Below are 17,481 nucleotides of genomic sequence, written 5' to 3'. Positions count from 1 at the left end.
CATGAAATGAATTGAAAAGCTATTTGATGAGAAATTTATTCGACATGATGCATACGGATAAAAATCGACTAATAGCACTCTATGTGAAAGGTTTAATTGGTTTTAACAGCAAATTTCTGAACTAAATGAAACTTGTCGTTTTTCGTAACTGATGAATAAAGTTTATGTTTGATCTGAAATTATTATTATTTTTGTTTAATTTAGAGTTTAAGGTCTCATCAACCCTCTTAGGTTATTAGAGACCACGTTGGAGGGGTATGTAATTAAATAGTATTTGTTTGGTCTATGATCATGTTAAATTGTGAAGTTCGATATTTTTTAGAAAGACTATCACTCTTTTACATGAATCTGCTGTTCGCAGTTCTGGGAAATTTGGTAAACGATGTTCTACCTTTTTCTATCTGTATTTATCACAGTTACTCAAAATATGCCCCATAGAGTTACGAACATTGTAAAGTTCGCAGATATTAGGTTCCCTTTTGACGATGAGATTGGAGTGTGCCTAGAGTGTATAAACGATTCCCAATCATGTCACTACCACTTGATCTTTTATTAGAATAGTAATTGCTGGATTAGTTTCGTGTATCTCATTGCGACCTTTATGTAATTTAGAGGGATTTGAATTTTTCCAATGTTCATTCCAAGATTCTCTTGTTCTCTTTAGAAGAAATTTTTGAAAGTCCCTGTGAGATACAGCTATTGCGTTTGTTTCTACAGATCTGACTCTTGCTCGTTTTGGCGTCAGCGTCTGCTTTCTCATTTCAAAATGTGCTGGAATCCATGAATGTACAAATCTTTTATTATCCACTCGTTTATTGGATTATTAGATTATTATTATCTAATTCTTTTAAAGCTGATATAACATTTTTGAGAATGTAAACTGAGAATATAACATCTGAGAAAATTATGAATTTATTATGTGATAGTTTTCCTATAAATTTTAAAGCTTGAGGAACTGAGTAGGCTTCATTGTTGAAAACTGAATAGCCATCAGGCAATCTGAATAACATTTCCTCTCCTGTGATACACACCACACATCCTGTCCCTTTCTTCGTTTTAGAGACTCCAGTGAATGGTTGTTTACGTTCCGAATATTCGTAACATAGTTTCGTATATAATATATCATATTTCCTTGAATAAGTGAAATTATTATTTCTCGAACATGAAACGCATCATTCCGCTGAAGCATTACCTCTATGTCCTCTTTTGTATTACATTATTTCGGATTGAAAATACTACGAAAATAGAACATGTGCTTTTAGACGTTCGACTCTAATATATAGGGTAGGATATTTGAAACAAGTCACATGAATAACTCGCTTGATTTCGACAACAGAAAAAAAGTGTCAGACAAAAGTTGTTTGATTTCGAGAAGCACATTGTATGATGTCAATAATTTTGTTATAGGTAAAGGCGTAGAGGATAGCAAACTTATTTTTTTAAATGGAATGATCTAATTTCTTATGCTTAAATGATCTGCATTTATAGGTGATTGTATTCGTCTTGAAAGACTCTATCAGAATGTGAATAATAAATTATACCATCCCATTTAAAAAAACAGGTTTGACCTTCGTATGTCCTCTATGCCTCCATCTATAAAAAGAATTATTGACATCATATTTGATGCCCCTTGAAATCAAACAACTTGTGTCTGACCCTTTTTTCCTTTTGTCAAAAACAAGCAAGTTATTCAGGTGTCTCGTTCGAAATTCCCCACCCTGTATAGAGTGTTCAAATTTGTTTAAAGCCTAGTCCCAGATTGCCGACCGCATTAGTAAACAAATACTTTGCCGCTGATGGATTAAACACGATGTAACTTATACGCAAAGAATCACTGCGTGCTGTTTGAACATCATTGGAATTAAGAATTAATTCAACGTGCGTTCTCATATTTGCGAATTTAAACAATCAAATGAACACAGAACTGGAAAAAGACATTTCTCTGCCGCGACATTTGACTCTAGGCAGCTGTAAACTACTACCGTTGCACACTTAATCAGGCGACCTAATAGATCCACTAATTCTTGGGTTGTGACTCATGATCCATGATGTGTACACGGTCATATATTACCTACCTGCAATGCACCTATGTATAGTGCAGCCAATAGGGCAGGCGAATGGAGAGGCATAATATTCGGGAAACTGTTCCAACTGAAGCCTCGGTGGTTGTCACGAATACGGAAGCGTGTCGTGAAAACCAGAAACGAAAGTTTTGTTTTCGCGAACGAAAACATTCGGGACAGATATCGAAACAGCCACTGTGTAACAAAAATAATTGCCACGACCGTTATTAGAAAGGCTATCATTCGAGAAGCCTCGAATTGCGATTATGACTCTGACATTAGTAAGTAGACTGGCGTAATAATTGGTGGGTCGCATTAATGAGCAATCGGATCTATACTTGCTGAATAAAGGATCAAGATTATCATCGACATCTTCATATACCATTTATCGTAAGGGTAGAGATAGATCAGAGAAGAGGTTGCAATGTCTAAATACTCAATTAATCTTCAGGATATTTATTAATTGATAAATAAAGGCAGGGAATGCTCAAATCGGTCGAAAATTGATCTCAACGTGAGATTACTCTTACAACGGATGGATTATTGAGACCAGAGCAAGATCGGAGCTATTGTAACAGAAAAAGTTAAGAGAGATCATAACAACATAATATCGATAATAACAAAAACGAGATTCATACGTTCAAAATATAATCATGAACGACACATTGATAGACTGGCAAATGCCTTTATGAATGAAAAAGTAGCGTGAGCTTAAGTAATTCTCTTAAGATATTCTTTTCGAAATTGTTCATAATTTGCATTAATTTCCGTGCATAAATGATTTCATCTGAAATGTATTTATATCAAATTTGAACCAATCCGGTTCAGCTTTACTTTCAGTTCATTAGTTTCCGTAAGATACAGACTGCATTATTGAAGAGTTTCACACACCGTTATAGATAACACTAAAATAAATGTCTATTATTGGCTATGGGGGGGGGGGGGGTTGCACTTATATCATCAATCTTTCAAATGAGATTTTCATAATATAGAAATCTGAATATATTTATAGTATGGTGATGTCAAATGCGAGTATATTTAAAAAAGAACTTGACACCTCCGGATGCAACAAATTTTGCTTCTCGATGTGAAACTCAATGTGAAACTAAATAAAATAAACAAAGAAATGCAGAACTAAAAATAGCATTAATCGAGAAACAGCGAAGATATTAAAAGAAACAATTCTAAAAATTTGTCATTCTGTTACACAATTTATTCCAATGAAGTAATAACAATTTAGTAAATTATTAAACTTAATCTTATAAATTAAACTTGATAATAATTAAGTATACTTTCAAAGCTGAATAAACAATACGAACGGTATTGGAATCGGACGAGTGACACGTCCAACTACTCAACAGCTGTACCCCAAGTCGGTTGACATCGGCGATTATTTCAGTTACTCGGGATCACTCGTAATTAGCTACTCGTTAATTACGGGATCAGCCGGCGTCACTCCTGTTACATTAAAATCACTCGGTAGACTTCTCACGTTACAGAATGTAAACTTCGCGTGCCACGGAGTCACTCGTGTCCCCAAAAAACTCACTTTAACTTTAATGACGGCTTCGAAACTCGAAACTTTTGGTACCGGTAACTTCACTCGGAGCTTCGCGAACTCTCGTCAAACTTCAGCCGAATTTCAAGCATTTCCGTGGCCGGCTACTGGAGTAACGAGTAAAAGGAATTCGAAGGAGATTAAAAGAAACCGATGATGAACAGGAAGCAACCAAGGGGACGCGAAAATTCGCCCGCTGATTTCCGCGGGCGCGGGCTTTGCCGTGAGATTATCGCCGTTGCCATGGCTAGGATGTCGGCAGTGATTACATCGAATGGATATGGGGAGGATCGAGACCCATCTCAGCATCACGGTTCGATAGGCAATATCAGTTGCTTATCACCTATCCATTGCTACCTAGCCGCGTGCGCGTTCGTTTCATTATATAAATTCGCATTCTCGCGCTGCGCTATGACTAACGTCGTGTGACACATCGACGGGAAAATTATAGTTATACGATATAGTAAAAAATATATTTTCTCTCCTCGTAATGTCACCTTCTGTCTACAGAAGATCCTCCAATAGAAGGATTAGCTGTTCGGTCAATGTTCAACATAAAAGCAATTTAGTTTCTCCACGCAATGAAAATGAAACGTCTCTTTCAGTTATGATGATGCACAAAAATAATTTGCATGCAATTTTTCATTCTATGCCAAAAACATTCTTTTTCAGTTCGAGCATACAAACAGAGTGTTATTTGCATAAATTAGTTCTAAATGAAAAGCTAATTACACTGAATATTTAATACTTTATTACGAAGCGTTGTTGTTTATAGATTATATATTTTAATGGAAACTGTTAATATATATATACTGTTTCATGTATTTATGTCTCCGCTTACTTTATGCCTGCATGCGAACAAATGTAAAAACACAGTAATATTGACTATATCTTTATCTTCGTTAAACTGATCTCTGGCTCATTGTATCGAGTTTTTACATTTAACGATCTGCAACGATTTTAAAATGATATTTTAATTTTGGAACTCTGATGCCAAGCTTTCATTTCCGTTGCATGGAATCCTTTTCCAGTCGTTCGTTAATTGCAGATACGCACAGCATTTGAAATTGTCTGATTTTCTGAGAACAGATTACAGTTTAACCTTCTCCATCAAATATTGTTATATATCATGGCTACAGAAAAAAATCGTCCAATCCACAATCCATTCCATCGGTTGACAAAAGATGTTACTGTAATAGAATTTGTGCTCATACACATTTTAGCACACAATCAAGAACCGGAATCTGTAGGTAAATTTACAAAGAGGCGACAGTTTATTGGAAGCTGCAGACGAGTGCAAATTACGAGCAAATTCGATTTCCCAAGTAAACGGATCACATCATTTAGTTCTGAACATGTGTACTTTTCGCTATAATTCCCTTTTATTCGTTCTATTTGACAACTGCAGCAAATTAATCGCTTTGTGGCACGATTAATAGGAATTAACGTGAAAACTAAAAACATACAGATATCTCGACAAATTGTTTATTTTTCGACAATTGAAATCGAAAATGCAACCAAGACTATATGTGTTGATATATACCCTTTGACCTGTCATGATCTCACTATGTATGAATAATTAATGTGTACCAAAATCAATTACATTTAGCAATAATTACATTGAACAGATTATTTGTTGAATACGATAATAATAATTACAGAACAACTGTCCTACAAACTCTGTACTACACGTGATCACTTGATAACGTGCCTTCATATGGTAAGAGTTAATTACCGTGGGAATTTACTCACGAAAGTATTTAACACTTTTTAAACGGGAAGATCTTTTTAAAAATTAGATCCGATGACGTTAACTTTTGATATATTAGGATTAGTTTACCACACAATCACGAAACAATTTTTTGCGCTAGTTATATATTTTATATATTTTGTTGTATATATCTGCGATATTGGTTGCAATGAAAAAGGCATAAAATCGTTTAAAAATAACTATGCTTATAACATTGTATAACAGGATAGCTTACATATGTATTATATGTAATTATATAAAGCAAAATGGAACAAAAAAATGTAGACCAATCGTAGCAATTATTACGAATGTTTGCGAGTACAGGTTTCCGCGAACCAACTGGCAAAAATCAAAACCGTACAGCAATTAATTCGTATCAAATGGAAAAAGATACTGTAGAAAATTTGCCGAAGCTTTATGAACGTTCTCGAATTTCGGATAACGTATTGAATTTTAACTCGCTCAATATAGAGCCATGAAAATTAATTGCTAAGCCTGGGGAAATTGTGTTACTTACATATGCATGACGTGGCGCACAAAGTATGAAACAAGTAACAACCCAATCATGAGTGGCGCTGAATTGTGCCGGTGATTCCGTATTATTTCGCAGTTGATTCTCAAATTGGCAGAAACCCATTTCGAGGTCGTTATTTTTCTGATTTCGCTTCCCTCGTGGGGGAACAAACAAACTCGTTTCCTCGCCTTTGGTTACGATAATCTCTGACGAACGCGCTGAAACATTTTAAACGATTTCACGAGAACCCCGCAAGCGTCGTTCCCCCGTCCTCATTTCCGTTTTCCAAGTGAAATAGACCTCGCAGAGTTTTTGCAGTTTTAAGGATCAAACGCGTTTCCTTAGCCGGCTGGCCCGGGAGCATTGCGATCGCGTGGTAATGCGATTTACAAGTTGATCCCTTCTTTCTCGCCCCCCTTCGCCCTCCTATTCGACCCCTCTCCCCAACCCCCCAAACAAACGCTCGTAAATAGGTGCGTCAGATCTGGAATTCTTGTCTCGCTTTTCCAACGTTTCCCCCCCTTTATCTCGTAACTCCGCGAACTTTCAATTGCAGCTTTCCATCAAAGACGTTTCGTCGGGGGTCGTGCAAGTTTGGAATTGGCACGGCCGGGCCGCGGAGCTTTCATTACGATTTTAAGAATTATAGTCTGCTATTTATTGAGGCGACACGTCGCGATAAATCGGTAATATTCTCGAACGTTTCGCTTTATTTGCAGAGAACTACAACTTACTCCTCGCATGGAACCGTTCACACAATTGCAATCTATGTTTATAGATTTGGTGTGAAACTTTCTTCCAGTATCTTTTAGAAGCTGTGAAAGCAACGGTGATCTCTGTTTCTACGTTGGACGAGAAGCTTTTATAACTGTTTGACCTATTAAAGATTTCGTTGGTAATTCTGCGTTCGAAGTACAGCGTCGGGTATATTTATGTTCGAATTCGCTACTCTCGGTTTGTTAAAATTGAATGAATCTGACTTTTGTGGAATATTTAACTCGTTTGATATTTCGTTGTCTCGTGGATTTTCGATGCTGCTCGATTCAATTTTGAATTCTGCCAACATTAATCAGTAAATTGGTCCGTCGCACCGTTTCCTAGTTGAAGTTACGAGTATATTTAATCTTTAAATCCGCTTCTAGATATTTATTGAATTTTTACTGAGTCGTGCTTTGTGCCGGCTGCGTTCATCCGAAGCACACTTTTTCGTTTAGGTCATTTCCTATTCTCGAAAAAGAGATTAGAATTTTGATCGAAATTTAGCTATTTCATTTTGTTCTCGTAAATGAGAGGCAAAGCCAAAGGTAGAATAAAATCGATGCATTGAATTCGCTGTATTAATGTTCTTAAGCTGAATCTATTGTTAGAAATATAATTGACTAACAGTTTAGTGACCTGTTGAACATATGAGCCAAGTTTGTTGGGAACGGTCCGTTGAACACCTTGTGTGTCCGAGGAAATTACGCTAAACCGAAAGTTTCGCCTAACCGACAGGTTGCAAGGCACCCCTAATGTCTCATGAAAGTGACGCTAGTCTCATAAAATTAGTATAGAGAGCGTTCTAACTAACTTATTATTGCGGATAGCTGAATGCTCCGTAACGTAACCATAGGATACAGAGTATAAATAGCAATCTATGCAATCAGAAAAATTTCGATGTATCTCGAAAAAAATTTCGAATGACAAAACAAACTGGAAGTAAAACAAACAATTTCATGCTGTCCTTTAAAAGAAAGTTTGGAAAATAAGAACTTGTGAATCATTCCCAATGTTACAAAATTTACAATGCTTGACTTATAGCGAGTTCTTATTGTCAACAAATTGTTCCAACGATGAACATTTCATGAATGCAACTTGTTTTCACAAGAACAACGCTAAATTCAATCGCTTGTATTTTTCTACAAACGATTAAAATGATTTTAATAAAAATCATTCGATAATATCAATGTACATTAATTTCAGAGTCCAAGGTCATTTGTCAAAAGTTTTATGCACATATGTGAAGACATCCTTAAAAGGTCTATATACGAATAATATTTCTCTTGTCCATGGACGAAAATTGGGTGAAACATCGTATACAGAGTGTCCTAAAATTATGGTACTTCCGAGAAATGAGGGGTTCCAGAAGTCATTTGGAGCAACTTTTTCCTTAGCGGAAACGTAATCCACGGCTTTATTTACGAATTATTAACGAAAAACAGTGACCAATGAGAGGCGAGCTCGGCTGGCGTGAGGCGGCCGCTTGTTGGCTCGGCCGCCTCGCGCCAGCCGAGCTCGCCTCTCATTGGTCACTGTTTCTCCTTAATAACTCGTAAACAAAACCGCGGATTGTATTTGCGTAAAGGAAGAAGTTACTTCAAATAGCCTCAGAAATCGCTCATTCCCGGAAATATCATAATTTTAGGGCACCCTATATAATACATGAACATATACACAAAAATAAAAACGATTTTGATTAAGAAGTAGGTTATAAACTATCTTCCTTTCTGCTAAGATTATTAACATTTATTCTACACTTGAAGATATAAACAAATTTCAGATCAAGTAATTGTTCAACCGTTTCCACTATGATTTCTTTTATAGCTGCGTTGATTAATACTTGTTTGTCACAGTAATAAATTCTTACGTGAGACAATTAAATCATGATCATTATATACATTATTTATTTAAATGTTTAAATATTGATGATAGGAAGGTAAAATTTTATTTTCATTTAAAAGATATGAATAACACCCATATTTATAGGGCGATGGATTAATAACAAAAAAATAAGAATTTGTAGCTTGATTTTGCGTCAGGTAGATCCAGTTTATGTACAAGGATTAAACTCGCAATAAAAATAGAAAATATTGTTCGGTTGACGTGCGCCATCTTTGTGGTGTGTTGGCGTTTTCCATTCTCGGGTGTTTATGGACACCGGCGTGTTGACTTGTTAAACGCCATGGCGTTTAAATATACGCCGCGTGAAATAGCTCGTCGCGGCAAAAGCGAAAGTCGGTTAGGTAATTGAACGTATCGGGCGTGCCGCACGGTGGCAATATCGACGACTAAACCGTAGGCGTTTCAATACGCTCGCCACGTAGAATTCTTGCCGCGCTACCCTCCTCGCTCTTCCGTGTCAGAGGCTGACGGATTCTGAGAGTACGTTTCATAAGGTTGAACGAAGACATTTGCGTTCCGCCTCGTTGCCCCGTTTCTCCTCGTTCAGCTGGCAGACGCAGAAAAGTCGAACTGGGATGCTTGTACCCAGGAACATTCGGACATGCACGGCACAAAGCAGCAGCTCGGCTCTGTGTATGTCTGCGAACCGGGGTAGGAGAGATCGGGTGTCCGTGTTCGATTCGCTTTGTCAAGTAGTTGTTGTCGTGGATATCGTTGCTTTCGAACAAACACGTAACGCCGCGCCGACTCCGGGAAAGATGTAACGAGAAGTTTCCTCGAGATCCTTTCTTTCCTGATCGTTTCCCCTGTCGCCGGAGAAAAAATCTTTTCACGGGAGTTGAAGCATAGAGGGATCCCGCGGGATTTGAAAGTTGCGTTATAATGATTTTCTTCGGGATCGTTGCCTCCAGAGTTTGGAATTCTTTATTCTCTATACTGGGAGAAATTGTTGGCTCCACTCGAAGCCCGATCGACTAAACTTCCCACGCGGATTTCAAAGGTCTCCTCCAGCCCATATCGCTCTGCCATCTCAAAGCCTTGATGAGGCCACTTGTTATTCCGACGGAATGATTAAAGAATACCCCGGCTTCGGATCGCCGACAATAATGACAACAACGTTTGGGAAGCTAACGAGCCCAACTACTACGACTTTCCTTGGACGTGTCCTAGCAATCTGATCTGTCTTCGTCGATTCAAGGGATCCAATTAAACTACCGAAAATTGGGCACTTTTATGCGAATCGGAACACAGAAAATGAAAGGTCTTTCGCTGGTATATTTTGTAGGAAAAAAGACGTTCCTTCCCACGCCTATTACAGGCGACCGGAGTGTCAGGGTTCTCTGTGATCCAATTACGTTTCCCGTGTAAACAGCTCAATTTAAGACAACCCATGTGCAACACGATTTATTGTGTACATCAATAAAGATTCAGTCTGACACTGTAACTAAGTGTTAGCAATTGTATTATTCTAACGATCATATCGCTCTGCTTAGTTTGGATAATCGAAGTTCTGCTGTATTATATTTATCAGAAAGACACGTAGCACACCTTGATTTAAACATTGCGTGAACAGACGAAGCTGCTTATTAAATGATGAAAACGAGACAAAGTTTTCATTTCGCGAAACTGAGTGGACCCTAGTTACTGTGGGCGCCTGTGGGCGCTTAGAAATTTTGCATTTGTCACTATAGGCGCTCAACGCAGTTTGGTTTTCTGACACGGAGGCTGCCTATAGGCGCCCTGAAAATTTTATCGATATTTATTCCGACAGATCTTATTTCATTTAGACGAGAAAAAAGTATATTTAATATATAATATTTATAGCAATTTTCGAGAGAGAGAGAGAAGTTCAGAGAAATAAATAATATTATTTTAATGCAGTGAAATTCAGTTTTCTGATTACTGAAATATGTTTTCACAAAAATGGTCTGTGCGTTTCAAAGTTTGCCGTAGCCAAGGGGTTAATAAGCAACACATTTCATTACTCACTCACTTTAAACATGCTAGTAACATAATTAGTCCTATACTAGCGAAAATATTATAAGCAGTTCATAAGCATGCCTAGGGAACAAAATGCACGCGTAAAATCAATCGGCTGTGAACGAATCTGTATTTCCAAATTTATATTTTTCATTAAACGCGTTTGACATTTTAACTCGTGCTTACAACTGACATGTACGAAATATTGTACGTCGCTTAATTGTGTATTCACCGATTGTTGCTGGCAATAAATGTCACGATTCTTCTGAATTCGGTAGTGCACGATGTGATCCCTGGATCGTCGATAAACCGGGGTACTCACCGAGCGCGAAATCGTAAATCGTGGCGGAAATCAATTCCGCGGATATCGTTTCCTTAGCCCGCCGTTTAGTAACGTCTTAGATGTATGCGGTTTTAATATCTGCAATTTTGTCGTGAGCGGATTCGAAAACTTTCGGAGCTCGGAGCAGTGACGGGAAGCTTTAAAGGATTCGGAATAGGATTACGCTCATCGATCATCGCGCGCACCTGTATCTGCCTTAAGCGGCAATATTGGAAGCGGATTTTAACGTCGGTTTTAACGGTCCGTATCACGTAATATTATCCTGGTATTAATAATACCGATAAATCAACCGTCGTGAGAATAACGTTCGACTTTGGGCACGATATTCCGTTGGTAATTCGACAGAATCGAATATATGCAGTGGCACTCTTGGGATACGATATATACGTCTCTCTCTAGATGTACATTTACAGGTAGTAATGTATAATACATCTACGCCGAGTATCTAATTAAGAGTGTTACAAAGCGCCGGCTTCGAGATTGGGTGCAGAAATATTTAAGAGCTCCATAACTGACGAACTCAAATAGTCGAATTGCTTTGGCACTTTTTTTGCGTTCCTGGAGTATCTGGAACTTTAAATGTGGATTTCGAACAATTACATTCTTCAAATTGTCGTGATGACACTGATTTCATCCATTCGATTTAGTTCGATCTTATCTCGTTCTACTATTTTTTTTTATCATTCTGTCCTTACACCATCCGATAGTTGTCCGATATAGCTTCCCCAGAGGGATAATTACAAGATTTAGATCGTGCGTTTTTTCACCAATTTTCCCTCTTTAGGTTCCCCTTAAGATTTTGAAAAAAATCTGGTCTATTCTGGATAACAAATCGCATGTTGTAGTACTTTTTCTAATTTTTCGGTTGCAAGCTCTGGTTACAAGAAAACGCGAAAAAATCGGAAGATCGCAAATTTCTTGAAAACAAAAATTATTGCCATTGGTATTTTGATTCTATCGAAGGATATTATCAAAAGCAGTGTTGTCAATGTTTGTCAGATTTTTTGCATAGGTGGAATAATGTCGCAAAAAATGTTCCTATGAATGCCAACAAGAAGAAGATGACATTATCGCGACGTGAATATAATGAATTATGCAATTCCATATAGAGTGTCCACGTTTATGTAAATATTCATATTCCACGACTGACTTATCTGGCTTGTCAAGGAGCTCATTGGAATCACAGTGAAATAAATGATTAGTTAAATTTTACACGGGGTTATATCTGCTACGTTTCACTTTGCATATTGATATTCAATGTGAATGCATAAAATCTGCAGCCGGTCCATGTGCTGGAAATTATTTCATGAAAGAGATTCGCTCATAGAGCTGCAGTTAATACACTTTTATTCCAGGCTACCGCATGAATTCCGTCTCACATATCGAATCTCTATCAAGTACTCATTTGAATCTCAAAACAAATGTATTCAGTAATTGCGACATTCTATATTAATACAAACAAAATTAATGAAAAGTAATTAAGCTTCAATGTGCCCGGTTGGCCAGGATGAATAAATCCTCAGACTAAAATCAATAGTAACATCAAAATAGTTGTAAAATAAACTCTGTCACCGTTTATGCAGTCAAATTTTTTTATCAAATTATCCATTATTATCCATTATTATGTACACAATCTATTTCATCTGACGGTAGAACGTATCATCGTCTATAGTAGAAAGATTCACCAATGACAGATAAGATCCACGATGTAATACATGAATAAGTGATATAAAAAAAATCCGCTTCAAAAACTGCTAAGGAAATAAAAGCTACTCTCAATTTTATTAGCTTCTCAATTAAAGTCCCACACATATAGTTAATCACGTTCGTGAACGACACATTTGAATAAGCAAGTAATAAGCAAATATTGAATAAAAAAATAAATTAATAAAAATAAATTAAATTAAATATTGAATAAGCGAATATTTTGTGTTTAAAGAGAAAAAATACAGTAAATTCTCTCTAATTGACGCTCAGATTCTACACAAAAGTGGACAATTTAGGAAGAGAAGATACGATTATTCGAGCCTTGCAGCTCGTTTTTATAATTACCGATTATCAACGACTATAAAAACAAGTCGCAAGGCTCAAATAATCGTATCTCTTCTTCCCAAATTGTCCCTTTTTGTGCACAATCTGAGCGTCAATTACAGAGAATTTATTGTACTCAACACTGATTTTGTAAGTTAAGTGATTGTTCTTGTTTTCAATTTAAAATAGTTTTGGTATAAATAATGAATAGCGTTTCTATCAAAACCACGCAATTTTCTTTACACGTGATCAAACAGAAATACATTTTTAAATAATTCAAATATGATGGAGAACCCATTGTTCGTGGTAGCTGAGAATTCTGAATGTTCTTAGTGTTGAACGTGTGTGTTCGGATAACTACATGCGCGTCTATATCCAACACTTATCGGCGCACATCGAGGCGCAGAACACGTAACCAGTAGTGCATGACGCCAGGTGAAGGACAAAATTAAGGCAGAAACGCGCATAATGATGTACTTGTGAGGTCGGAAACACTCGACAAGGAGATTTGGGGCTGCGGTAACGGTAACACTTGCACGACGGCCGACTTCAGACATCGTCTTGCAAGAACACAATCTGTCCCCGGTAGTTTCTGCGACGCTGCAAAACGAATAACCGTCGGGTCGAAATTGCCACAGTTTGGGACCGGCAAGGTATCGACAGTCGAGGAAACCGTTAATTACTACTTAAACGTACTTAAACTTGCCCGGAGTTCCAACTATTCCATCCGCACGAAACTGTTCCTCTCGTTGCTGCGCGGCTCGACACATTCTCGGACGTTACATTGTCATTGTTGCATTTACAGTGCGAAATGTTTTAACAGTAGTCTCGGAAGTTGCCTTATCGAACAGTGTTTTCGACTGTTCTCTGTCGCGAAGTTCTTCATTGAATGTTTGAACGTGCACTAACAAGGGAGGTTACAGAGATGTCCAATTTGTTTTAAAAATCCTGGTGCCACAAGTCATAATGTCTTACTTTTTATTAACCCGAAAGTAGTGGCGTACGTCAATTGAACGACTTATCAGTCTGAAAAACAAGCTATACAAAATTTAGTTACCACTTGAAAGCTACTCTCAATTTTATTAGCTTTTCAACTAAAGTCCCGCACATATAGTTAATCATGTTCGTGAACAACACATTTGAATAAGCAAGCCTCTCAGAAAATATTTTTTGTATTTAAAGAAAAAAAATACAGTAAATTCTCCCTAATTGACGCTCAGATTCTACACAAATGTGGAAGTATGAGTTTCATACGCCCGGAAAATTTGATATTCGTTAGAAAAATGGAGTCGAAATCCGCCATAAGTAGCGCATAAATTTTATAGAATTAGGTCTTCTGGGAAGAAATGTACAATGAGAGTATATTTTAATTATGCAAATTTCATTAAACCGAAATACTTCTTTATTATTGGTTTTTATATTAAAAATGAGGACAAATATTTTTGTATCTGCGAAGACTCGTAGAAACAAGCCGTACAATTGTTGAAAATTAAAATGATTCACACCAGACGCAGTCGTAAAAATAGTAACTCTGTAAAAGTACTAAATAATATATGGACGCTTTCAGACTTCTCAATTCTTGTTTACCAATAACGATGTCCAATTCGACGTTACAAACTCGACTTAGTTTAAGGTAAACAGACGTTTAGAACATAAAATATTCGAAAAATATTTTAAATACCAGACAATATTCATATTAAATATTAACGACATTGTATGCAATATTTTTGTTCCATATAGCTTTTATAAAACAATATAATGGTGTTGTGATTTCTAGATAGCACAGCGTGTCTAAATGAGGCAATTAGCGCAAATTTTACTGACACGCGTCGTTATTATATCTCTCAAGGCGCATAATTATAATCACCATCAATGAAATAGCAGTGCAATGTACCGTGCACGAAGTTATCAGCAGTGGAATTTGAATGGGCACGCGAGGAATACGCGTAGGTAGTTTCTATTGTGTTTCGGCAATTTTCGGTTGCAGTGAATGTTGGTAACTTTTCGAAGTATCGTTAGTGTGTCGAAAAATATCGCGGAATATTCCAGTACCGTACTGCGAGATTCCTTTTCTAATTTCGTTCACAGTGATCCGGATATGCTTTTGTTCTGAATACTTGTATAAAATTACATTGGTATTAAGATGTGATTGTGTAATGCTAGCCAGAAAAATTCTCGTCGTTCCTTTTTGTAGGAGAGAAGTTTTAATTGGGAATAACAAAGACCATTCGTTGAAATCCATTCTACGAGGAGGCAAGAACTAGAATTTACATTACAGAAATATAAAATTCTCAGGAGAAAGTTGCATTATTTAAAAAACTCATCATCACTTCCATAAGAAATATCGAGGTTTGACGATATTTTATTAAATGCGGCGGCGTGTTTTCACATTCATCGACATTCTATTTTCAAGTAAATAAATGAACAAGCAATTTTATCGTGGTCTATCCAAATTCAATGATAACGTTTGGTTATAGAGTGCTCCAAATGGTTTTCTTACAATACCATAGAGATATTCATTGGAAAGAAGATTATGAGTCTGTCGACTATACAGGGTGTCCCAAAAATGTCTCTCAATTCGGAAATGAGGGTTCCTAAGGTCAGTAAGGAAGTAACTTTTCCGGAGCAAAAATGCAATCCACGGCTTTCTGAGCTTCGTGTGATCGTTACCCGCCACGCCCCAGCCGAGCTCGTCTCTCATTGGTCAGTGTTTTTCGTTAATAACACGTAAACAAAGCTATGAATTGCATTTTCGCTAAGGAAAGAGTTACTTCGAATATATATATATGACCAGAGGAACCCCCATTCCCGGATTGCGAGATATTTTTTGGACACCCTGTATACTTTGTATCTTGTATCACTTATGAAAAAAAACTGCAAGTATACACTATTTTAGGCATTTATTGTGATGAACAAAATATATCTATCAAGTTCATGTTTTCAAAAAGTTGAAGATCGTCGACGTTGTTTTAAATAGAATGATAGTTCGCGGATAATTAAGACCTATTTAAATCGAAGGAGTAGAAGTAGATCACGTAACATTTCGCGACTCCTGTACAGCGGAATGGAACATATAACCCGTGTCGGTAATAATTCTGAATTACCATCGCAGAGCCTTCGATTGCGTCGCGTTACGTGACCTACCCCCACTCCTGTAATTTTAAATCTAGCTTAATAGCCTGCGAACCGTGACTATGATCTTCTTGTGGAATTCAGTACGAAGAATTCATAAATAGCGAAAAATGAATCCACTGTCTGCATCCTCTTCCTGCATGCGTTGCCGTACTAACCAAAAACTATCAAACAGTATAATAATAATAATTTCAAAATAACTCTTCATTATCACCATGTACATCGTTACTCAATCTTATGGATTTCATTTCTGATGCAGATTCGCGGCGAGCCGTTCTGGGTAAGTGGACCAGCCCTCTATCTCATCAGGTACAATCGACTCGGTATCAACTCTTGGCGAGACGTTCGTTTTCATGGATTTCATTTACAATCGGGCGGCAACGTTGCCACCTTTATCAGGGTCCCCTCTGCCACGAGAACTCGGCGACCCTCCCGAGTCCCGTCGCGATCTATTCTCAGACAACTCGGAATCTACTTACCAGACTTTCAACGTCTGTTTAGATCGGCTCCCCGTTCCGCGACAAGGTAAGCAGGCCGATTTACATATTCCCCGTCGATCCTTTGCCGCGTTATCAGGCCCTGCCGAAACCGCTTCTTATTATCGGCGCGGCGGATATACCATTAACGATTCTCACCCCCGAGCTGCCCCCTATCCAGGCGTTGTCTGTGCAGGCTGATTCCTAGCCGCTTTGTGTCAACGAACCACGTCGATACCGTCGCTCTATCGTCAAGTTTCGAGCAAATTGCAGGCTCTTACCTAAATCATGGGCCGAAACAATGGCTAATTCCAGGCCACGCTTTCACGCTGGCTTCCGAACCTATCGAGGTACTTAGCCGCATTGCGGATCTCCCATTTAGATGCTGGGTAGGTGTTCTCACGAGGAACCTCATCCACACGCAACCTATACCGGTTGCAAATCCTTGATTTAGGTTCTCTGGGAACATACGCACCCGACCAAATCCCCCGTTCACGCACACATATACACGTACCGGGGCCGTGGGCAGCAACGCGCGCGAGCGGCGTTCTTATCTTTCGCCAACTGCTGCCGGCTCATACTCCGACTAAATAAGCGGATGGAAAACATCGGATCGGATTGAGAGCTCCGTTCACGGGAAACACGAACGCGTCCCCTAGGCTCTTTGGTGTCCCGATGATCGATGGGATTCTGTTTTCGTGGTGCACGGTACGCGCGAACAGTCTGTCCTGGATTTTCAAGCTGTACCGTTGGTTAGGGAAAAAAATCGGCCGTTTCTTCTTGTTTCTTTCTGTCGTTGCCGGTGCTCGAACGTAATTCTTCGGAGATGTTAGCTATTGCTTGGTGAACATTAACAAGAAGATGCCATTCATGACCACGATAAGTAAAAATAACGTCGCTTTTGTTATTAATAACTTTTTGAATGGTAGAGATATAAAAAATAAAATCGAATAGTATCGTTTGACAAATATTA

General features: G+C 37.9%; 1 protein-coding gene across 4 annotated transcripts in view; it reads left to right on the top strand.

Moving 5' to 3' along the window:
* LOC117225110 (lachesin) overlaps nucleotides 1-17,481 on the top strand; it is a 409,294-nt gene that overhangs the window by 150,651 nt on the left and 241,162 nt on the right. For all 4 annotated transcript variants that reach the window (XM_033478437.2, XM_033478433.2, XM_033478436.2 and 1 more), the window contains exon 2: nucleotides 16,292-16,312. In XM_033478437.2, coding sequence (XP_033334328.1) covers nucleotides 16,292-16,312 — 21 coding nt within the window. The remainder of the gene's footprint in view (nucleotides 1-16,291; nucleotides 16,313-17,481) is intronic.

This window comes from Megalopta genalis, chromosome 8 (assembly GCF_051020955.1).
Source record: "Megalopta genalis isolate 19385.01 chromosome 8, iyMegGena1_principal, whole genome shotgun sequence".
In the NCBI taxonomy this organism is placed as follows: domain Eukaryota; kingdom Metazoa; phylum Arthropoda; class Insecta; order Hymenoptera; family Halictidae; genus Megalopta; species Megalopta genalis.
The sequence above is the reverse complement of the archived record's forward strand: the minus strand, read 5'-3'. Positions and strand labels throughout refer to the sequence as shown.